The sequence below is a fragment of the Marmota flaviventris genome, chromosome 3, assembly GCF_047511675.1.
Source record: "Marmota flaviventris isolate mMarFla1 chromosome 3, mMarFla1.hap1, whole genome shotgun sequence".
Taxonomy (NCBI): domain Eukaryota; kingdom Metazoa; phylum Chordata; class Mammalia; order Rodentia; family Sciuridae; genus Marmota; species Marmota flaviventris.
In genome coordinates this window covers 11,041,573-11,064,646 of record NC_092500.1, presented here as the reverse complement: position 1 = coordinate 11,064,646, position 23,074 = coordinate 11,041,573, and the positions used below count along the sequence as shown (strand labels likewise).

Sequence of the window (23,074 nt, the reverse complement as noted above, 5' to 3'; positions counted from 1 at the left end):
GGTCTGCCTGGCCCCGGGTGCCCACCTGCTGCTGCTGTGGTCTGGACGCCTCCCTCTGCTCCCCGCTGGGGCAGTCCGGGATGGCTGCCTGGAGGAGGCCCCACAGAACTGAGCAGGAGTTAACAGGGGGTCTGCCCAGCAGAGACAGATGTCACATGCCCTGTCACAGTTCTGAGAAGCCGTGGTGCTTGCGAAAGGCGCCCCCCCGCCCAGCAGCACCTCGCTTCCTCTTTCTGCTTCTGTTTCCCGACCGGCAGCTCAAATAAATAGGAAGCTTGGGGCTCACTGCTGCCGGAGGCTCCGGGAGGAGGCCGCCTGTCGCACGCACGCACCGAGGTAGGGCCTGGCTCTGGGGCAGGGCTGAAGGGTGCAGAGTCCAGGGGGGGAGGGACAGGGAGCTGGGGTGGCGGCTAGCTCTGGGGACCTGCGGAGATCAGGACTTATCTGGGGAGGACTCAAGCCCAGACTCCGGGCAGCCAGCGGGCGGGCGAGGAGGCAGCGGGGAGCGGACGTCCTCCGGTCCCATGTGAGGGCTCTGGGGCAGCGGCCTCCCCAGCCCAGCCGGGAGTCAGGCGCCTCGTACCGTCTGCCTCAGCTTTGTCACCAGGGTGTGGGTGGCAGGGAGGGCACCCCCTCTCTGCCCTGGGCTTCTGTCTTCCCATCAGTGGGATAGGAAGGGGACAGAGAGTCCCTGGAGAGGAAGAGTGCTGGCGACACACAGCCACCGAGAGCCGGGAGGGGAGGGCCAGGTCTCCAGCGCTCCCGGACAACACCGTGGCTTGGTCCAGTCCAGGCCCAGACGTGTGTGTCCTGGGCCCAGATGGGTCGGCTGGTGTGGGGCGCCTGAGCCGGCTACCCCGGGCCTGTCACAGCTGCACCCCTGGGGACGAGGGGGCAGGTGCCGGGTCCACCCGGGGTGTGAGTTTGTGGGGCCTCTCCAGACAGGCCCCGGCACCCAGAGGGTAGTTGCCAGTCTTCAATTCCCTGCTGTTCCATTTTACATAACAGATGCTGATTTTTCCTGCGTCCCTCCTGATTTTAACGTGGCTCTGTAACCAGCAGACCTGGCCCGTTAGTGACAGGCCACTCTCGTCCACTCCTCGGCTTTACATTGTTGGGTCAGTACTCACAGGGGCCCGGGCCACGGGCAGCTCCCGGATCTCCTGTCAGATGAGTCGGCGCCCTGCCTTATTAGAAATCAGGATGATCCAGACTCAGAGCATAAAGACCAAGTTCACAGCCACCTGTGCCCTGGTTCCCCGTCCCACTCTCCGCCACGTCATCTCCCGGGCACGGGGACTCTGGCACATGCACTGAGCCGGGGGTGGTTGTGATTTTCCACATAATATGGTGCTTTGGGAACCCTCCACCTGCTTCCTACAGCTCTACCTCGTGAATGAGCCCTGAGAGGGGGTCAGTGCGGGGCCTCGCCCCCACCTCACCCCGTATCATAGACGCTGAGGCTGTGGCTGGCTGCTCCACCCCCATCCAGGGGACTCTGGAGCCTGCCTCCCGGGAGCATCAGTTACTGGGCAGATCTTGGTCGTGAGCCTGAGTGTTGATAGGAACCGTCCAATCGTCCTCAGTGGCTGGACTAACACGCACACGGGCACAGACGTGCCTGACAGGCCCCTTTAGGGAATTCACCAGTTGGTTCATTTTGTCTCATGTCATGGATGTCCCATGTCTCTCCCCGTTGCCGGATCCCCCCCCCCCCCGTTCCCTGACTGTGGCTGGACCATGCGCCTTCCACGTGCTCTTGGCCCCTTCATTGATGGACACAGGGGAGTTCTTTGCCCATTTTCTGATGTAAAGCTCCACTTTGCAGCAGAATCACTTACAAGGCGTCTGGATATTGGATTCACACCTGTGGCAAACACACTTTCCCAGGTTCTCACGGACTCTTTTACATTGCCACCTTCAAGACGTCTCACGTCGTATAAAAATGGTCTGTTTATAAATCTATAAGTCAAATCTGTCATTATTATTATTTTGACCTTCTGATTTCTAGTTTTGTCTTGTACAACCCCAAATATTAAAGAAAGATGCCTGGTAACTTAATTAACTTGTTGAGGTTCTGGTTCCAGCACTTACCACTGAGCCACACTCCCAGACCCTTTTTAATGTTAGAGACAGGGTCTCGCTGAGTGGCTGAGGCTGGCTTTGACCTCTCGATCCTCCTGCCTCAGCCTCCCGAGCTGCTGGGATCCTGCGTGTGTCCCTTTGTGCCCAGCTCACTTTTATTTTAAACTGTATTTTATTTCATTTGGTTTATTTTAGTTTTGCCTTTTTAGATCTTTAATCCACCTGGTATTTGGAGGGATGGGTCATCTGTAAGGTGATAATCTAACTTTGAAAACAGCTATGGTCTAGTTATCTGAGAATCATAGTTAGTGTGAGGTCCCTCTGTCCCTCAGTGCCAGGTGTGACTTCCTAGTGTCCTCCACGTTCGCGGTGATTTTCCCGTTTCTGGTCCGACGGTTCCATTCCTTATTATTTTTCTGGCAGAGAGAGCAAGCTTCAAGTTAGAATCGGCTGGTCAAGTCTGTTAGAAATCCTCTTGAAACCTTCATTGGGATCACATTGAATTTAGGGATCACTGGGGGCAGGAATGACCCTGGGAGGTGGAAGAGGGGTCGCCTCCGTGGGCGCCGTCCCAGGAGAGCGCTAGGGTTCCCCTGACGTGGCTCTGAGTTTCTGGCACATTCTGGATCGCCGAGCGCCCTCCTGCTTTCCCCGGGGTGAGTTTGCTTGTTTGTTTCATCAGGGATGATTTGTGCCTTAGCAAGTATTTGGGGGCATCTTTTGCGTCTCCTTCATCCACTTCTCTGGGTCTCACCACTGGGTCCCCTTGTCCCACTTGGCCACTGTTCACCCCTCCTTAAGAAACCTTGGGACGTGGTCCCGTGAAGTTGCTCTGTCTGGGGTGAATTCGTCTTTTGCTTCTTTGTTTCTGTTTTTATTCCTACCAAATAATCTCTTCATAAATTGAGGAATTCTGATGTGCGGGTTGGATTTTGAGTAAGGGGTTTAGGTTTTCTCTTTTCTTCTTCCACCTCTTCTCTGTCGTCTGCTTGTCCCTATGCACACCCCTTATTTTTAGTGACTTTTTAAATTTTATTTGTCAACTTATTCATTTGAGATGGGTCTCCCGTTCCCGGGCTGAAGCAGCCTCCCATCTCGGCCTCCCGAGCAGCTGGGACTACAGGTGTGCGTGGCCACACTGGCTTACACTTCATATGACTGACACCAACACTGAGTTTAAATTCCACACCAGCGTCTGGGGTTAATCAGCACACGTGGGCCTCCAGCACCAGGCAAGATCCGGACCGCGTTTTCAGTTCCCCTCCACCCCAACCTCACCCCCGACTTCCACGACAAAGTCCCCTCGGTTTTGGTTCAATATCGTTTTCCTGCATTTGCTTCTTTTTACCTTATGCTGTGACAATTTTTCTTCCTTCAACTTTAAGTCTTTTTGGGTTTTTTTTTTTCCAGCAATGCGTGTGATCTTTCTCTTTTTTTGCAATTTTTCTTTCCTGAAATATATCCTAGAGTAATTTTGTTAAAGAAAAATCTGAAATTTTTTTCCTTACCTTTAAGAGACCCCAAATTTTGCTGCCCTTGAATGTCAAAAAGAAAAAAAGAAAAAAAAAAGGAAACATTTTTGCCTCTTGTGATTCTTGTTTATATGACTTTTTCTGGGGACTTTTCAAGACGGCACTCTGTTTAGGGTTCAACCAGGGCTGCTTGTGAGAAATCTCTTGCTAACCTGACCTTTGTCCCAGTGAAAGTGACCTACTTGCTCACTTCCCTATGGAAGTCTTCGCAGGATTGCCCTTTAATTTTGTGAAGATGGGAAAGTTCAATCTGCATGTGGCTAGGTATGGCACTGGGAGAAGGGAACCTGGGGGTTGAGCCTCATTTCTCTTATTACAAACCCCATTGTAGCAGCTCCTCCCCCTATAAATAAAGTCTTCCTTGTTGTGTTAAAAAAAAAAAAAACAAAGTCATCTTGTTCTTTGTTTAGCAGACTGTTGTCTCTTTTAAAGACCTGGGAAAGTTGGCAACTGTATCTGACGGGTCCCAAACAACAGTGGCTCAGCAACATAGAAATTTACTTCCCCCTAATGTCCAGTGGTGGGTCATCTCAGGCTGATACAGTTGCTCTAAAGCAACAAGAGGAATCCAGGCTCCTCTGTTTCTCTTGCATGGTCCTTGTATATGGCTCCCATACCCAAGGTAACCTCATGGTCCAGATGGCTGCTGGAGTTCCGACCATCACTTCTGAAGTGCAGGCTTGGAGGAAGGAGGAAAGGCAGAAGAACAACAGTGGACCCCTTCCCACCTGAGTCCTTTAAGCATTCAGTTCTGAAAGACACACATAGAGTTTCTACTCCCAGATCCTTGGACAACATTTAGTCACCTGCCCATGCCTTATGGCAGGAAAGGATAAAGCATATAACTTTATTGTGTGCAGCAATAATAAGCCCAGCTTGGGTTTCTGTTTCCGGGAGAACGGGGACAGCCAGGCACTGGCACTGCCCTCCATGTGTGCAGATTCTCTCTGCCTCTGTTTCTGGAGGTTGGAATTCTTGGATCCTTTTTTCAGGTCTCAATGTCTATAAAGCCTCCCACCCGCCCCCGGTCCATTTGCTCTATCTTTAAACATCTGTCTCTGCAAGGCGATGGGCTGCGGGGCTCGCTCTGGGATTTGGCTTGTTATCGATCCTTAAATTACAGATTTCTATCTTCACACTCCAGGAACTCCACGTTCTATTTTTTGCACTTCAGTCTGGGTTTTTAATAGCTCTGATGTCTCCTATCTCCCTGAGGATGCCGATTTACAGGTTTCAAAGTTTTCCTGTCTTTTGGTCTGTGAGGTCTGTGGAGATGTCTGTCAAGTTGGTCTAGGTCAGAGAGGACCCGTCTGACACTGGCGGTCTGGAATTACAACCTCCTCTTGACACAGTGCCTAAGACTGCAAAGTCCTGAGCCCGCCTGTCCTGTACCAGCGTGGACCCCCTGCCGTGTGGACCCCCTACACGGCTCCCCTCATCTGCAAAGTGAGGATCCTAACTGTAGCCACACAGATGCATTAACACCTGCCCACAGTGCCTGGCTAATGGTGAACACAAGCAAACACAAGGCCCTAAGGAGAGCTCTCTGGGCACCCGGGAGTGTCCATTTGCATTCTTTAATGACCTGGGTTCATCTTAATCTTTCCGGTAGGACACAGCCACCTGTTTTCTCTCATTTGAGTTGCTATGATCTGTATGTTTGTGTTCCCCCAAAACTCATATGTTGAGCCGTGGGAGGTGGAGCCCCTGAAAGGGATTACGGTCCTATAGCCAGAGAGCTCACCGCGCCCCTGCACCCCATGAGATTATCGTGAGGAGTCCACAAGGAAGCAGCCCGCACCAGATACCAAATGGGTCAGCACTTGGATCGTGGACTTTGGCTCCCAGAAAAAGAGAAACAAACATCTGCTGTTTATGAACTGCCTAGTCTGCAGCCCTAACAGATTAAGATGCTGGTGCAAACATTGTGTGTGTGTGCATTTTGTGCTCTGCTTTATGATTCTGTTGATTTGCTTTGCAAACCTGACTGTCTCCGGTCAGTCTCTGTCTCTCTGATTCCTTCGATTGCTTTTAAGTTTAAATAGGTCAAAGGTTCACGTCTACTGTGAAGTTGAATGGGATTCGCCTTTTTGCATTTGAATTTTTGGTTGACCTCCGTTTGGGGAGTGGTGTGACGGGGAGATTTTGACTGGCTGTTCAATTATCCTAGCAGGTTTTTAATTGAATACTCATCCCTTCGCATTGTTTACTAATTCTTCCTCTATCAGAGAGGGAAAATACAGTTTGACCCTATGATGGCCACTGGCAGGTAGGTAGGCAAGTAGATAGACAGACAGAGGGACAGACACACAGGCAGGCAGGCAGGCCGGCAGGCAGCCCGGCGGCGCAGTACGTGCATTCTGAGCGAGGTTTCAGACAGCTTTGCAGAGAAGGGAGCCACCCTGACCGTGCTCTGCTCCGGGTACTTCCCAGGGCTGGGGAGGTAATGAAAATGAGGAAATCCCCAGCCTCTTCAGGGAAAGGAGAACTGGAGGCAGATGGCCTGTGGGACAGATGCTGGTAAACGGAGCCCAGGCCGGGGGCGCACAGAGAGCTCACACCTTGTGGTGACACCCCAGCATCCAAACTCTGACTCCCGAGCAGCTGGGCTGGGAAGGCCAGGGGGAGCCGGGTTCAGAGCAAACCCCAGGCCTCTCTCTCAGGTGCCGTCAACTCAGGTGACTGCACACTGGTACCAGGGGACCACGGTCTCATAAGCCTTTGAGCCCCACCATTGCCCCAAGGCCCCTGAGTTCCAGGGAAGGGCTTGTCTCAGGGCACAACACAAGGGCCTGGGCTCTCCCCCGGGACATGGGCCGGGCCCTGGGCAGCTCCCAGCAGACACATCTTTCTGTAGGCGCAGAGGAGCCAAGTCTTGAGAGACGAATCACAGGCTGGAGACATGGATTGGGCCCAGATCCCGGAAGGACAGGAATAGAGACTTCTGGGACAATGAGGACCCGCCATCTGCCCACAGGCAGGGCTCTTCTGTACAGCCACATGCAGGCTCAGGGCTGACCGGGAGATGGCGCTGACCTGGGGGCTGCTCCTCCTGGCCCTGCAGGCTCCCTGGGGCCAGTGGGTGACAGGGGCAGAAGGTGAGTCACACGGCTCCCTCCCTCTCCCCTCCCCCTCACTCTGGGCCCTGAGGGGGCCACTCCCACTGGACCCCAGAAGCTCCCAGAACCAGGCTCTGGCCCTCCTCCCTGGGCTTCCCTCATTTCTTCTGCCCGTCCTCTTCCTCCTCCCTGGGCACCGCCCCTGTCCCCATGTCCCCGTCCCCCCTTTCCTGGCCTCCTGGAGAACCTGGCTGAGGCATGGTCACTTCTCTGCCCACGTTTCTCAGCGTGGCCCCCGAGGCCCTGCCTCCAGGTTGGCCCAGCCCCCTCTGCCCTCCCTCCCTCCTCACAGACCCTCCATCCTCTGGTGGCCTCAGGGTCCCGCCTCCGGGTCCTGGGTTCTCTCCACTTTAGCCCCCAGGGAACTTGACTTCTGTGGTGACCCCAGGAGCCATGTCCCTCTCCACGCCCAGCCTGGCAGGCTGAGGGCAGGGGGCAGCGGGCCCAGGGCCGGGCAGTGCCTGTGGTGTCTTGGGCCGGGGCCGCCTCTCCTCCCTGGTGCACCTGGGGTTGGGGACAGGACCTGTGCACGAGGCGGGTCCCTGTCCTGAGGGACCTGGAGCAGCACGAGGCAGGTCCCTGATGTGCTGAGAACCAGCTCATCTGTGCTCCTGTCAGGAGGGGACGGTCCCCACCTCAGAGCCCCCAGCCCACACAGGCCCAGGGCCTCTGCAGGAAGGCAGGAGACCCCTCCCCAGGGCTGCACATCCCCGAGGAGCTGGGGTGGTGACAAGGGACACTGAGGGGACAGCAGTGACCCCTCCTGCTCTGCCCACCAGAAACCATCCCACTGAAGACGCTGCGCTGCTACAACAACTACACCAGCCGCATCGTCTGCAGGTGGGCGGACACGGAGGACGCCCTGCGGCTGCTCAACCTGACCCTCCATCGCAGGGTGAATGGGTGAGTGGCCCTGGGAGCCGGGACACAGGTGGGACCTGCCCTGTCTCTGTGGCTGTCCTCCATGCTGTGGAGTGGAGAGGGGCGTGTCGGTCAGCATCGGGTTGGACCACTCACAGGACAAGGGAGGAGGGTGGCCCCAGGACCCCCGGGCCCAGCGCTGGTGTCTGATGTTGGGGTCCTGGGGGCTTACAGCCTTCCATGCTAATGGGGTGGTGGAGGTGATGGTGACCACTGACTTAGTTCCTCCTCCCTGGAGGTGGATGGGGCAAGGACACCAGGCCCAGTTCACAGAGGAGGAGACGGAGCCCAGGGAGGGGAGGCCCCGGCCGGCCACAGGGTGGTCAGCACAGGCGGCAGCACAGAGGCAGTGTCCCCAGCCCCACCACCTCCCCATGAGGGGTCCCCCGCCCCCGTCCCATGGCTGCTGGGCGCAGGCCACTGGGGGTGGCTGTCCTCACTCTGGCCTGTTGGGGATCTGAATCAGCCACAAATGACACAGTCAAGGGCGAGTCCCAAGGAGCCATCTCTCCACACCCCACGCCTCCCCTCCAGGGTTCCCTGCTGCTGTCCTGAGTCCTCCATGCGCCTTCCCCTGTCCCCCAGGGCCACCCTCCCCTCCCCCCCTGAGACAGCAGAAGCCTGGAAGGGGAGCCCCCGCTCCCCCCACCTGTACCTCCCTGGACCTGGCCTGGTCAGTGTCCCCAGCCCTGCAGGGAGTCATGTCCCAGCCACTCTGAGCCCCGACCTGGATCTTCAGGTCTCACTGCTCAAGGACGTGGCTGCCCCCACCGTCCCCACCCCCTGTGCCATCGGCAGCCCTCACAGCTCCTGGCCCTGCGTCCCTGTCCCCGCAGCCCCAGCCCCTCCCTCTGTCCCTCACAGTGGCTCTCCTCTAAAGTTACCTGGTCCTTCCTCCATGAGTCCCCTTCCCAGGATCCTGCTGTCCCCACCCTGCCACCTGCAGTGAGCAACACTTCCAGAGCTAGGAAGGTCCCAACCCTCTCTCTGTCTGGCTCTGGGACGTACCTCTTCTGGATGACCACCGTGTCCTTGTCACTCCTCTGGCACCTGACTTAGTGCCGTGTCACTCAGACCCCTCATGTCCCCAATGTCCCCATGCACCCCTGTTGGTCTCTTCCTCTACCTCCTTCCTTTTTTAAAAAATCTCCACGTAAAGGCTGAGCTGGGCCTGGCTGGGCCTCCTCTCTTAGGTCTGGAGCCAACCTTTAGATGTGGCCTGGGCCGCGGGCACCGCCTCTCAGATGGAAATCTCTCGCCCAGGCCTCACTAACGGCCGCCACCTGCCTCTCCACATTGTCACATGGAATAGGTGTCCTGACTCCAGATGTCCCGTCCACATGGGGCCCTTGCGCTAAGGCGCTCCTGCCCCTCTCCCTCGTCTCCCTGTCCTGAGTGGGGCCGGCGGCCACCCTGAGCAAGGGGGGGTTTGGTCTGCTTTAGAATCTGCCCTCCCCTCCCTCCCCACTGGCACCCGACCCCTCCGCAGATGCTGTCAAATTGTCCTTCACACAGCACTTGATTCTGGCCGTGCCACCCCTCCTCCCGGTCCAAACCACTTCCTATCACGGGGACGGTCCAGGAGCCGCTGGGTGGCCCCAGCCCGCCCCATCCACAGCCAGCCCCGAGGTCCCCGTCACAGCCTGATCCAAACAGCCACCCCTTCCTTCACTCTCTCTCAACATTCGCCCCGACCCACAGAGAAGCCAAACTCCCGACCTGGCCAGGCCCAGGCCTGCTTGGCTCACGGCCGCGGCTCATGCGCAGGAGTTAGGGGGAGCAGGGAAGGGGATGAGGAAGGACCCGGAGGACGGGCGGCTGTGGCCAAGAACGACCATCGCGACCGACCGGCGGGGGCCATGTCAAGGCTCCCGCGGGGACTGGGGGGCAGTGGTGCCCTGGGGTCGGCGCCCAGCGCGGTCTTAAGTTCCAGGCTGCTCTGCCTTCCTGACACACAGGCTGCTGTCACCTGGGGGTCACTACATGTCCTGGGTCCTGTCCTGGCTACCGATTGGGAAGTTCGCGACTCGTGTCTTTTTAGTTTCTTTTCCCAGGAAAAGTTCGACTTAGAGGAGACGGGGGAGGAGCAGAGGGCAGCCTGGGGTGGACAAGGGTTTTGACGCATCCGGTAGCTTTGGTCACAGTCACCATCTGCAGCCAAGCTGGTGGGGACTCACGGTCTGTCACTCAGCCTCGTGAACTCAATGAGTGAACTTCAGTCAACTAACAGCCGGGGAAGCAGAGGGCCCATGTGGGCTGGCCTGGTCCCATTTCCCCTACTCTACTCCTTACAGGGGGTCGGTCCCTAATCGTCCTGACCTCCTTGGGCCTCTTGTGAGCACTGCGTGGTCGGGTCACTGGCCAGTCTGCAGCCCAGGCCACCTGCCCCTGCACTGTTAGACACCAGCGGGCAGCACTGCAGGCGGACCCTGCCCCCACCCCGAGAACCCCGTGTCCCAGGACTTGCCTGCTCTCCCGGCCACCTCCTTAGGAGGCTCCACCCACACGTCACCTGTCCCCTCCTTCTTTGAACTGCAGCCCCCACCCCAGAAGCTCCTAGACCTCTTGTCCCCTGCTCTTGCTGTCCACATGAAGTTGTCCCTACTGCTGTGTCAACAGTGGCCTAGCCTGTGCCCCTGCCCCCAGGGCAGCTATGTGCAGGCAGACCTGGGGTATTCAATGACAGTCCTGGCCCTGGACGACCCCGGCACAGGGCAGCCGCTCCGTGATACCTGACCAACGGATGAGTCTTTTTCATTTGTTCTTGTTTTGGGTGGCAGTAGAGTGGGTGTCGACACGTCCATCGATGCCTGTGACCTCCCATGGCTGTGGCTGTACACAATGTGGCCTTTCGCTGGCCGCACACTCAAAGAGGAATGTAGGAAGGTGATGTCCAGTTCATCCCACTGTCTCTCCCATCCCCTCTCCCTTCCCTTCCTTCCCCTTTGTCACATCCAAAGTACTTCTACGCAGCCCATCATGTGAGTCAGCAGCCACACGTCAGAGAGAACCTTCGGCCTGTGGTTTTTGGGGATTGGCTTATCACTTAACATGATACTCTCCAGTTCCGTCCGTTGACCAGCAAATGCCATAATCTCATTCTTCTTTATGGCTGAGTAATATTCCATTGTGTATATGTTCCACATTTTCCTTATCCATTTGATGAACGGATGATTCTAGTGCACGTTGGCTGACCCTGTCCTCTCCTAACAGGGATCTTCCACAGCCAGTGTCCTGTGAGATCAATAAGGACATGTCCTCGGGGGACTGCCCAGCTCCCCTGTGTGTACACAGAAAGTGCCTCATTTCCTACCAGGAATTTGCCCTCGCTGACCACGACTACTACTTCTTCCAACCAGACCGGCCGCTGGGCATCCAGCTCTCGGTGCCACTGGCCCAGCACGGTGAGGGGCTGGCCCCTGTCCACACAGGGGCACCAGGGTGACCGGGCTACAGGAGGTGGCCAGGGAGGGAGTCTCCACGGGCTGGACACTGTCCAGGGGGGACAGGAGATGGTGTCCTCACAGTGGAGGCATCAGGGCAGGTGCCACGTGAGGACGCTGCCCACCCTCCCCTGCCTGCTGCTCCTGCCACCTGCAGGCCCCTGGCTCCCGCCCGAGGGCTTCCCTCCAGGCAGAGCCCTTCCTGGGCTTCACAGGAAGCTCCTCGCTGACAGGACCCTCCGTCCTCGTCACCGCCCCTCATCTCTACAGCAGCCCTGGCTGGGGAGGAGGCCCCGGAGGCCCAGGCAGCGCCAGAGTCACCACTGACAGGGACGGTCCACTTTCCCTGGGCTTCCTCCACTGCAGACCCGGGTAGTTCCCTGAGCCCTTCTGGGGTCCCGGGGGCCACGCTGTGGTCTGTGGGGCTCACGCCGCCCTCTGGCTTGGGGGGCAGGCGGCTGCTCTGCACAGTGAGGCTGTGTCTGCTGTGCACTTGAGGGACACGCGGGCAGCTCTTCAGACCCGTGGCTCCAGGGAGTTGGTGCCAAGAGGAGACAAAGTGAGGGCTGGTGTCGCACAGAGGCCGGGGTTCACCTCGGGAGCCTGGGACCTGGGCTCCACCCAAGACCTGCAGGAAAGGTGCAGGGGCTTTGGAAACAGGTTGTGTCAATGTCCAGCCCGTAGGGACCTCGCTCCAGCCTGAAGCTCGCTGGCTCCGATCGGGCAGGCTGGCAGGGGCTGGGAGGGCACAGGGGTGCACCTGGCACAGAAGGCTCCCCCGGGACAGACCTTGGACATTTCACATCCTCTGTCGCTTTCCCCATATGAGGAAGGACCAGGAGGGGGAACATCGCTGAGGTGGGGTGACCAGGGGAGTAACTGGTCCCCAGGCTGCTCCCTGGCTGCTCTGCTGGAGCCCTGGGTGGGGTCCCCACTCCCTGTCAGCCCCAGAGCGGGGAGCGCAGCCCTCCATCATGGGTTCCCGTCCTGGCTGGGGCTGGGCACAGGCTGGTTCTGTGCTGTGCCCTGACATTCTGGTTTGGTGACTCCTCCGAGGTCCCAGCTCAGACCTGCTCCCATGCACCAGGTCCCCGTCCACATGGGACATCACCACTTACCTTCATGAGGTTTGGTATTTGAAAGTCACCTCCCAGCAATGAGCCTCCCAGTCGGGGGGGACCAGCAGCCGTGGCTCTCAGGAGCCTCTGGTGGAGTCACCCAGGAGGCCCCAACAGACCGATGGGCACTGGAGATGGCTCCCTGGGCACAGCAGCCGGCCCCGGACCCCAGATGGCTCACTGCACCCCATGTTTCTGCAGAGGAAGGGCCACAGGGCCAGGGCTCCTGCCCATGGTCACCGTGCTGCTGGGCCGCTCTGGGCTGGGACCCGTCCCTGGTGGCCCCCGTGGCCCTCACGTGTCCTCTGCTCCCTCCCTGCAGTCCAGCCGCCCCCACCCAAGGACCCCCAGATCAGCAAGACCGGGGACCATTTCCTGCTGACCTGGAGTGTGGCCCTCTGGGATCCCCAGACACCCTGGCTGTCGCAGGGGGACCTGGAGTTCGAGGTGGTCTACAGGCGGCTTAGCGACTCCTGGGAGGTAGGATGGGGTCAGCTCTGCCCGTGCCGGGGGACGCCAGGCTGGCCCTTCCTGCAGCGCCCCTCTCTCCCTCAGGAGGCCACCAGCCTCTACTCCCGGTCCTCCCCGGCCGTCCTGGGCGCAGAGCTCCTCGTGCCCGGCAGCACCTACGTGGCCCGAGTGCGGACGCGGCTGGCCCCCAGCTCGCGCTTCTCGGGACGGCCCAGCCGCTGGAGCCCCGAGATCCTCTGGGACTCGCAGCCAGGTACTGGGGTCCACGCGGGAGGTGTCCTTCTAGGACGGGTCTCCCGGGCACTCGGGGCCCAGGAGTCCACTCGTGGCCTTGCGGGCACCTGCGGCTGCATGTCCTGGGCCTCCAGGGCCAACCCATGTGCTCGGGCGGCTGCCAGGCCGTCATGGCCCCTGCGGGCTCCGTGTCCTGCACTCTCTGTGACAACCACAACGTCATGGTCACAGCAGGCTTGCTGGCCGCTGTGTGTAAATGAGCACCACGTGCAGGACTGGCCCCGTCTCTGTGTCCAGTCCCCACACGAGGAGGCTTGGAGCCTGTCCCTGCCTCAGGGATGGGTGGACGTCCCACGGCCTCTGGGCTGTGGGCACCTGGCAGCTGCAGGCCAAGGCTCAAGCCCGCACTTGCTGCCCCAAAGCTGGGGTCCCCTGTGCTCAGTCACCTGGTGTCCCCAGAGCTCTGGAGGGAGGAAGGGCAGTGACCGAGGGGTGTGTCCCTCCAGGGGACGAGGCCCAGCCCCGGAACCTGCAGTGTGTCTTCGACGGGGCCCACACTCTGGGCTGCTCCTGGGAGGTCAGGTCCCCCGTGACCAGCTCCGTCTCCTTCGGCCTCTTCTACGCGTCCAGCCCAGAGGCACAGTGAGTGTCCGTCCCCTCTCCGGCCTTCCCTGCTCTGGCCTTGCCCTGGCCAGGCCTCCTCCTGTCCCTGGGGCATGGTGGACGCTGGGACTCAGCCCAGGTCTCAGCTGTCCCGTGGTCCCTCCTGTGTCCCTCCCTGTCCCTCCCCTCAGGGAGGAGGAATGTGCCCCGGTGTTGAAGGAGGAGCTCAGCGGCCTGTACACCCAGCTCCGGTGCCAGATCCCGGTGCCCGACCCCGGGGCCCGCGGCCTGTACGTCGTCTCTGTCCGTCCGCGGAGGGAGGGGAGGTTCATCAAGAGCTCGGACAACAGTGAGTTGGGGTGCCTGCCGGCTGGTCCTCCCCGTGAATCCAGTTACCCCACCGTGACCCCTGGGCACGTGCATGGTACCCCTGCCCCGGCCTGCGGTTCTCCCTTGAGAGGGAATGGGGTCCAGTGGCCAAAAGTGCTCTGCTCCGTCAGCCAGGCCCCTGGTGCCCAGCTCTCTCCTCTCCTGGCCCCCTCAGTCCCCCTCTGCTCCCCACCCCAAATCCCCCTTCCAGATCGGGATTGGAGTTTTGACCTGATAATTTCCAAGTTCTCCTCTGACTGATTAAGTCTTCTAAATCGTGATCTGTGATTTCCGTTTCCATTCGGGGTTCGAGTTTGTGCAGAAGGACTGGGATCTGGCAGGTGGATGTCACTCATTTCTGTGACGTAGCAGGGACCTCCATGCAAGGGTCCGCTCCACATGATGGCCGAGTTCGTTTATTTTCTATATTTGTAACCAGGGGTTGAACCCAGGGGCACTTTACCACTGAGCCACCTCCCCAGCCCTTGGTGTTCTTTGGGACAGGGTCTTTCTAAGTTGCTTAGGGCCTCACTAACTTTCTGAGGCTGGCCTTGAACCTGTGATCCTCCTGCTTCAGCCTCCCAGGTCACTAGGACTGCAGGCCTGTGCCGTTGTGCCTGGCTTTCCATCGACTCTTCAGGCCTGACAAAGGCAGGAGCTAGTTTGTCTTTGTCACCTGGGTTTAAATCCACCACCTGCTCTCTGGGGGTTGCCCCTGCACCAAGGGACTCCTATGGTTCAAGTGCACAAAATATATAAAGGACTTAGAGTGACCTTGGTCCATGGGATAATTTAGCAACATGGAGACATTCACGTTGTTTTTGTAAAAGCCCCACAGAGTCATCAGGTGATGAGCATTCTCTATTTGTATTTCTTTCTGATTGATAGACTGAAGTTCAGAGTGGTCGAGTAACTTACTTAACGTCGCACAGCTAGCAGGAGGCAAATTGAGGCTGAAACATAGAACTCCTGAGTCAACACCTAGTTTCTGCTTTCTCTGTCCTTTGAGTTTCCTAACTTGTGGTCTCCTGGCCGTGGGAGGCGCTGTCCCAAATGGGCTTCACCTTTCTGTTTAGCCACAATGTGGTTGGAGACAGGGTCCCCTAGATGTCATCCAAGGTCCTTGCAGCTAATGTGGGCTGACTCTGCAGGGGAGAGCTTGTGAGCTGCTGCTGGCTTCAGACTTGTCCCTACCCTCTGGGGCGCAAGGGACCAGAGCCCAGAGTAGAGCAGGTCTCAGAGCAGCTCTGAGAGTCTCTGGAGCAGCGTGGGGACAGGGGGGCCAAGGGCTGCGGCGTCACATATCAGGTCTGATCTCTGCCGTTCCACTGCAGAGATGCCTGTCGTGGGCAACCCCAGGTGCGTGGCTGGGCACGGGGCCTGGCGCCTGGGCCAGGCCAGAGCTGACCGAGGTGGCCGTGTGGTGACGCCGAGCACGGGGAGGAGGCCAGGCTGTGGGCCTCTGCACACCGGGAGTCAGGCTGGGCGTCCCCAGGGGAATGGTGACGCGAGGCAACACAAAGGCCCCCATGGCTGGGACCTGGGGCCTCGGCTGGGGAGGACAACACGCAGAATGGCCATCCTGAACCACGGGAATGTTCTGGTGAGGGGCCGGGTCACGGCCACCCCTAAAAGTCTCCCTCCCCCAGTCCAGATGGAGCGCCCAACCCTCAAAGTGACCAAAGACGGAGACAGCTACAGCCTGCGATGGCAAGTGGAGAAAATGTACTACACACACCTCGGACAGACCTTCGAGGTCCAGTACCGGAGGGACGCAGAGAACTGGGGGGTGAGCCTGCACCCGAGGAGGGCTTCATGGGGCGGCAGCAGAGGGAAGAGCACCCCAAGGAGCCCAGATGCACCTGGGCCCAGCAGGGGACCAGGCAGAGGTCACCACTGGGCTGTGGGGGCCGTGCCCCTGTGTGGTCAGCAGGTGAAGGAGCTGAGGCTCAGAGGTGAAGGGCGAGGTCCCCTGAGAGCCCACTGGGATGCAGCGGGGCTGAGACCCCCAGGGCCGGCCGACACGCTGGGATGGTGGAGCCAGGAGAAGGTTCCAGACTCCTGAGCGCCCGCCTCAGGGCTAGACTGGCCCACTGCACTGTGTTCCTGGAGCAGCCATAATGACCACCTGTGGGCTGGGCATCTCCAGGGGTGGGCCAGGAGGTCCCCAGGGCCTGGGCCTGGTGCTCCCCCGGGGCTGAGGGCAGGGTCCGGCCCTGGTGGACCGCTGTGCTACAGTGGACGCTGGAGCAGGGTCCGGGGGGCAGGAGGCCGTGCAGGGTCCATGGGACGGAGGGGAGGAAGGGGCTGGGGCTGGGGCGGGAGGGGTGTGCTGCTGTGGCCCCCACCTGGCCAGCGCCTCCACCTCAGCCACCTGCCCCCACAGGACAGCAAGAGAGAGACCCTGCAGAACGCCCACAGCATGGCCCTGCCCACTCTGGAGCCCTCCACCCGGTACTGGGCCAGGGTGAGGGTCAGGCCCACCCCCGGCGTCTACAACGGCATCTGGAGCGAGTGGAGTGAGGCTGCCTCCTGGACCACAGAGTGGGGTATGTCCAGGGCCCACCTGCCCCTCCTGGGTCAGCCCATTAGGGGAGGGGTCAGGAGAAGCCCCAGGGGCCTTGGGGAGGGAGGAGGCCCAGGGAGAGAAGGGGGCTCAGGACGGCACGACGGGAAGCTCAGAGTCTCCGGGGCCTTTGCTGCCCCCCGGCCAGCTGCCCGCTCCCCTCTGCACCTCTCAGATCCTCCTGGACCTGGACGTCCAAGTCCAGGGAGTGCCCCCCCCCAGCAGCCCTGGTGTGGGCAAGGCCCCGAGACCCTGGGCACCCTGACACCTGAGCAGGGCTGGGGCTCACACCCAGCCTCCTCTTCCTGGGGGTCTGGCCTCCCCCACCCACCCCACGCAGGGAGCCTCCGCAGCCCCTCCTGACCAGCAGGGCCTTGGGGGTCACCGGTCCCCCCCGAGCCTGCAGCCTTCCCTCCCCACCCTGAGTGTCCCTGTCCCCTGCCAGCAGTGCTGCCCACGTGGGTGCTGCCGATCGTCCTCGTCCTGGTCACCCTGCTCCTGCTCCTGGCACTGCGCTTCTGTGGCGTCTACGGGTACAGGTGAGGGCCCTCCATGTGGGGTGGGTGGCCAGGACCCAGGGCCACCCAGGGCAGAGCCTGGCTCCCTGCAGTTCCCGCTCTGCCATCTCCCCCGCCCCAGCCTCAGTGTCCCCTCTGTTCCTGGGCACGGGAGCCACTGGCCCTGAGGTGTCTGGCAACTGTCCCCTCCCTGGTGGCTGTTGCAGGCTGAACAGGAAGTGGAAGGAGAAGATCCCCAACCCTGGCAAGAGCCACCTGTTCCAGGTAGGTCTGGCTGGGAGGGGCTTCCTCTGCTGCCGTGTCCCCTGTCCCTGTGCGGCCACCTCCCTCCCCTTCCCGTGGGGGGCCATAGAGGGTGTGGGTGGGCCGGGCCTGAGCACCTGGGGGGCCTGGCCAGCAGGGAGCTGCCCCTGGACACCTGCAGGGACAGCAGCCCTGCCCTGGAGACAGGCCCCAGGTGAGGGTGCTGGGGGGGCATGAAGCTGGGCTTCCCAGGGGGCGACCACCTGGGGACACGGTGCCTGGCGCCCGGAGCCCTGTGGTCAGGTCACAGGGCAGCTCTGCTGTGGGGGCCTCGTGCAGAGTGCGGGAGGACAGGGAGAGTGGGGGACGCCCAGGTGAGAGGAGCCTGGGAACAGGCCCCCCGTCCCCGGGAGCTTGGCACCTGGAGACTCACAGCCCCCTGGGCCACCCTCTCCTGGTGCCAGGGCCGGGGCCGTCCTGACCACCTGCAGGTCCCCCCAGGTCTGGGATCACCGAGGGCCCTTCCCCTCACTGTCCTGCAGCCCACCCCCACCCACAGGCACCCTGTCCTTTCCCTTCCAGAACGGGGGTGCAGGCCTCGGGCCCCCACCCAGCCTGTGGGCTGCCCCCAGCAGGAGCCCGCCTGCCCAGGGGCCCTGGGACAGCCAATTTCCTGAGCTGGAGAGGTGAGTGTGTGGCTCTGCGGTGGCTCTGGGCCTCTGGGGATCCGGTTGGGACAGTGCATAGTGTGTGTCAGGAGTCTCAGGCGGTGTCCTGGGCTCACTGTGAAGTGACCCACAGAGGTGAGTTCACTGAAGCAGGAGGCACCCAGGTGGACATCAGGCAGAACTTCCTGACTGCCAGGTTAGAGGCCGGAGGGAGGCAGGGCCCTGGAGCCGATGAGCTCTCCTGCCCTCCTGTCCAGGGACGTGCCCCACGTCAGTGGGTTCACTGGGTGGCTGAGGGACATTAGCCGCAGGCCTCAGCCCTGGGGATGGCTGCTCATTTTGTCAGGCAGAGTTGATGGACTCTCTTAGAACTGTGGAAGGAGCAGGCGGTGGGCAGGCAGCTTGGCCCTGGCTCTGGTGGCTTGCCAGGAGCAGGGTGCTGTGGACAAGCTTGAACTAAGTATCATGAATGGACACGTGATCCCTGGTGACATCAACTCGGTCCAGTGCCCCTTGGGGCTGCTCCCCGTGCTCTCCGGTGCTGGCTGTGGAGGGTCGTGGTCCTGCCCCCGGGCACCTGCCCCTCCTGCAGGAGCGCCTGGGTCTGCACAGCTGTCTCCATGGCTGCCTCTGTCCTCCCACAGGGTGCCCTCTAAGGACTTTGGAGACTGTGAGGTGTCACCTCTCACCATAGAGGACCCTCAAGTGTCCTGCCATCCACCATCTGGGCCCGATACAACCCCAGCTGCCTCGGGGCTGCCCACGGAGACACCCCGCGGCCCCCAGCCGGGCCCAGCAGCCCCCTCAGGCAGGGCTGAGAACCGGCTGCCCAGCTTCGACTTGAATGGCCCCTACCTGGGGCCCCCCCACAGCCGCTCCCTGCCTGACATCCAGGGCCAGCTGGCGCCTCCCCAGAGCCAGGAGCCAGTGCTCACAGGCTCCCTGGAGTACCTGTGCCTGCCCCCTGGGGGACAGGTGCAGCTGGTCCCCCTGGCCCAGGTGATGGGGCAGGGCCAGGCTGTGGACGGGCAGGGCCAGCGCAGCCCTGCGGCCCAGGAGACCCCCTCCCTGGAGTCCAGGGGCGGCCCTGCCCCTCCTGCCCCTGGGCTAGGGGTGGGTGAACAGGACCCAAAGCACAGCCCAGCGGCGCTGCCCATGAGCTCTGGAGACCATGAGGATGCTGGTGTGGCCTCTGCCTATGTCACCACGGCAGACCTGGCTCTCGCCCTGCCCACGGGGACCCCATCTGTCTCTCCTGCTCCGCCTCTGAGCCCCCCCTTAGTCCAGAACCCCAGTGTCTGTCCTAGGCCACCAAATGGGCCCCTTGGAGCCCCAGGCCCCGGGAAGCCAGGGTTCGAGGGCTATGTGGAGCTCCCTCCAACCATGGGCCAGTGCCCCCAGCCCCCCACGGGCAGTGCTGCCTCTCCTATGTCCAGCACCCCCATCCTGAGCCCAGGGGAGCCCCGGGAGGAAGTAGCCCTGGGGTCCCCACCTGCCGAGGGGCTCCTTGTCCTGCAGCAGGAGGGTGACTATTGCTTTCTCCCTGGCCTCGGGCCTGGGCCTCTCTCACCCCAGCGCAAGCCCTCCTGGCCCGAGCCCTGTCCTGAGGTCAGGGACCCCCGGCAGCCCAAGCCCCACCTGCCAGCCATTCAGCTCTTCAAGTCCCTGAAGCATCAGGACTACCTGTCCCTGCTTCCCTGGGACACCAGCAGGCCTGGGCAGGTGTGCTGAGGCCCGCAGACCTCCCCCAAGCCCCGCCCCGTCCCTGTCATCCCTGCAAGGCCCGGGGCCTTCCATACTGAGATGGAGGGGCCTGGAGAATGCCCAGGCCAGCCTCGGGTCCTCCCCAGACGCCTTCTCCGCCGCTCACCTGTGCGCTCTCTCTCTCTCTCTCTCACACACACACACACACACAGACACACACACATTTTTCTTTCAAGGGAACTGATTTTGAGGTTCTGGGCTGTTCTAGCTCTACCTCCCTCCCATTTTTTAAAATTCAGATTTCTTGCTTTTTTTTTTTCACTCTTGATTTTTTTATTGATTCAGTTTTGGCGTGATTCGGGGGTCCTAGTGGGCCTCTTCTGAGTGCAGCTGTCTAGTTTGCCTAAGGACAGGTTAGCTGCGTGTCCCCAGCAGATGTACAGAGCCTGCTTCTCGCCCAACTGTAGGAGGCACGAGGTTTCAGGTGGGGCCTGGGGTGTCAGACCCTGGTGGGGCACAAGGAATGCGGTCCTCCTAGCAGTCGCAGATAGTCCCCTACCTACCTCAATTGTCACTCAAAAAAATGGTGTGGTGCAGGGGGCATGCCCGGGAAGAGCGTGTGAGGCTGGGAGCTTCTGGGGAGCCCCGCTGGTCCTCGCAGGGATGACTGGGGAAGGGGTCTCATGGGACCAGAAGCCCTTGCAATGTTGAGAACTCACAAATCTGGGTAAGGCCAGGTGGTGGCCACAGTTCTAGCCAGATAGATGGGGGCTGGGAGGGGAGGGGAGCCCGGAACCCACATTGCAGAACCCACAACTGTAGAAAAGTTGGGGAAACTGCATTATGAGGAAAAAGGGGGAGATGATCAAAGGGTAGCCAGAAGACTTCCAGCCCAGCCGGGCCAGCTGCCCTCCCTCCAGGGAGACCACCAGACTCTGGCTCCCACTGTCTGCTGCCGAACGGTGGGGCTTCCGCGTCTGGCCTTACCCTGGGGAGTTATGGTTCTATGAAATCTTTGCTTCTCTGATCTACAAATAATAATGGCATTACATGGTCCTCGTTGGCATTACCTGACCACTCTCGAGTTTGCACAGGGTTTTGGATGGATCTTGTCCATTGCTATTTTTTTGCGGGTTAAGCCCGTTACGGTTTTTGTTAGGTGGGATCCTCTCCTTGTCTGATGGGGTTTTAAAAACTGTTCTCGGATGGCCTTTCATCCATGGTGCCAGTGACTCTCCCGACCCCCCACCCCCGTTAGTTGCTCGTCCTAAACTTTGTTGGGGGACAACTTGGTGCACTCCGTGTTTGCTCCTCCGTTTGTCGGGGGGGACGCCAACTCCTTCTCCTCTTTTGGTGCCAAGTTGACAAAGGCCTTGTCCATGGCAGAGCTGCCTTTGCCCGACTTTTATGTCTTTTCCTATTCTTTTTATGTTTTAAGCATTTCATGTAAAATTTTAAGTATTTTGGGACCCACCCACGTGAGACAGGTGTGTCTCTCTGTTTTCCCCAACACAGAGCCGGGCACCTTTGCTGCTTTGGATTGTCCACTTGTGGTCCATGTGTCTGAAATGCACCTCTGTGAGGCAGAAAGTTCTGGAATGGACTTTGTGTTTTCTGGGCTTCCTGTCCTAGCCTCGCTGTCTCCACGGTCCCCACCGTCCTGATGGCCTGGTTCTGTGATTGGTTTTGCCAATGGGGGAGGGTGCCGGTTTCCTTTCTCCCTGGGTTCCCTTGCGTTAGAGTTGTGCCGTGGTTGAAGAGAATCGTGAACGACGTCAACAGCCATGGAGCCTCAAATCCGTCAGGGCCTCTTGGTGCCTTCCGTAGAGTTCAGTCTTCGGAAAATGAATGTATTAGAAAGCAATCCCCAAATGCCTGGACACTGTTAAGAGGTGAACATTGTAATAAAATATTTATAATGCTGTTGTGGGGCAGGTCGCTCAGAAAACACACCAAGTCCCAGGTTTGTCCAGACTGAAGAGTCTTTATTTAGCCGGCCAGTTGGTGACTGCCCCCTGCAGGACCCATAACTGTCTCTGCAAGGAACAGCCCTCACCCTGAGCCTTTTAGGATATTTAAAGGCAAAAACCACATCTGGGTTGACGTAGCTGCAAGCAAGCAGGGACAGGAGCTGGACTGGGCAGTTAGCGAGACCACGCAATGGGCACATTGGTATTTCCCAAGGGACTTTCCAGGTTGGCACAGCAGCGAGCAAGCAGAAGGGAAGTGGTCAAAATGACCCTAGTTGAGTGCCAGTCAGGGAATGGTCACTAACGTCTAGACAATCTCTGACAAGGTGCATTGCCCAAGAAAAATGGAAACCAAAGAGAACAGTTTTACATGGTATAAGAGCTGCTATTTGAGTTGCCCAGTGTGATATGCTAGGTGACTATTAATGGGTACAGAGGCGGGGCTCTCCCACGGGAGGAGCATTTCTTACAAGATACGGAGTCTCGGGGTGAAATGGAGTCCGGTCATTGCCCATATAGCCTGGCCCATAACAATATAAAGTAAAACTGAACCCAACCCTGTGTCCACGCCTTGGTGGAAAGGGGCATCCTAGGAGGCGGATTCTGTAAGACAGAAGGACACTTGGTCCCTGGGCCCTGCCGTGACTGCAGGGTCAGTTTGAGGGAGGGCTCTGGTTGGGACAGTGCACCTGCGGAGATCCAGGGTGGCAGACAGAGTGGGGAGCAGGTGGGCTTTTGCAAAACTCCAGGAGAGGGGCAGGAGCACACACCTGAAAGCAGTCATTCACTGACATCAATTCAAAGTTACCTGGGCGTCCTGCGTGTGGCCGCTAGTCACAAGAATGCAGAACTAAGGAAGAGACTGAGTCACTCCTAAATAGCTGAGAGGGGTTGAGAGCTTGTTCCGGACACCCTGGCTCCAGTGATTCGTGGGACCAACTCATTCAATCTTCATGATCCCCTGATGGAGAACTGTCCTCATCCTGCTTGGTTGTAGGAGGGAACTAAGGCACAGAGAGGTTATGCAACTTTCTACCAGTCAATCAGCCGGTCAGAAGCAGAGGCAGGATTCAAACCTTGGCCCTCAGGCTCAGAGCCTGCCCTTGGGAGGGAGGCCTTTCCTCTAAAGCTCCACATGTGGATGTGGGATGATCCGGGGTCCGGTGACATTTCCCCTGCCCTGTGTCTCCACATGGCCAGAGGCCACCAGCCTCCCAGAGGCCACCAGCTGGAGGTCTGGAGGGAGGCTGGACGCCTCTGGGAATGTGGAGTCACGGGTGCAGGGATGACATCCCTGGGCACTGGTGTGGGGTTTTGAGGAAACCCCATGTCGAGGGCTCAGGGCTGGGACGCCCCAGCTGACTCAGGGCTGAAGATGGCAGAGAGAGGCCTCACCGTCACAGTAAAGAGTCCCCACACGTCACTAAGTGTCCACGAGGGGAAAACGGCCCAATGACTTGAATGATCCCTGAAAATGACAGATGGCAATAAAGCAAGCTCAAAGGTGGGC

The 23,074-nt window shown here is 59.5% G+C and overlaps 1 protein-coding gene across 2 annotated transcripts; it reads left to right on the top strand.

Annotated features, from left to right (window-relative positions):
• The first annotated feature begins 252 nt into the window (after positions 1-252).
• LOC139705166 (cytokine receptor common subunit beta-like) lies at positions 253-21,517 on the top strand. 2 transcript variants are annotated; one of them, XM_071609510.1, is made up of 15 exons: positions 322-336; positions 1,009-1,118; positions 6,475-6,715; positions 7,516-7,639; positions 10,871-11,061; positions 12,541-12,698; positions 12,774-12,942; positions 13,430-13,565; positions 13,718-13,875; positions 15,545-15,684; positions 16,282-16,444; positions 16,910-17,000; positions 17,186-17,243; positions 17,805-17,908; positions 18,535-21,517. In XM_071609510.1, the coding sequence occupies exons 3-15, from the start codon at positions 6,643-6,645 to the stop codon at positions 19,619-19,621; spliced, it is 2,652 nt and encodes an 883-aa protein (XP_071465611.1). In that variant the 5' UTR covers positions 322-336; positions 1,009-1,118; positions 6,475-6,642; the 3' UTR covers positions 19,622-21,517. The 2 variants fall into 2 exon arrangements, with proteins under 2 accessions (XP_071465610.1, XP_071465611.1); XM_071609509.1 differs by lacking the exon at positions 1,009-1,118 and having other exon boundaries at positions 253-336.
• Positions 21,518-23,074: the final 1,557 nt, after the last annotated feature.

What these genes read in the sequence shown, in the direction of transcription:
- LOC139705166 (XM_071609509.1), top strand. Translation starts at nt 6,643, where the DNA reads ATGGCGCTGACCTGGGGGCTGCTCCTCCTGGCCCTGCAGGCTCCCTGG. An exon ending in GCGTCCAGCCCAGAGGCACA is followed by an intron (nt 13,566 to 13,717) that starts GTGAGTGTCCGT and finishes CCCTCCCCTCAG; the next exon opens with GGAGGAGGAATGTGCCCCGG. An exon ending in GGGACGCAGAGAACTGGGGG is followed by an intron (nt 15,685 to 16,281) that starts GTGAGCCTGCAC and finishes CTGCCCCCACAG; the next exon opens with GACAGCAAGAGAGAGACCCT.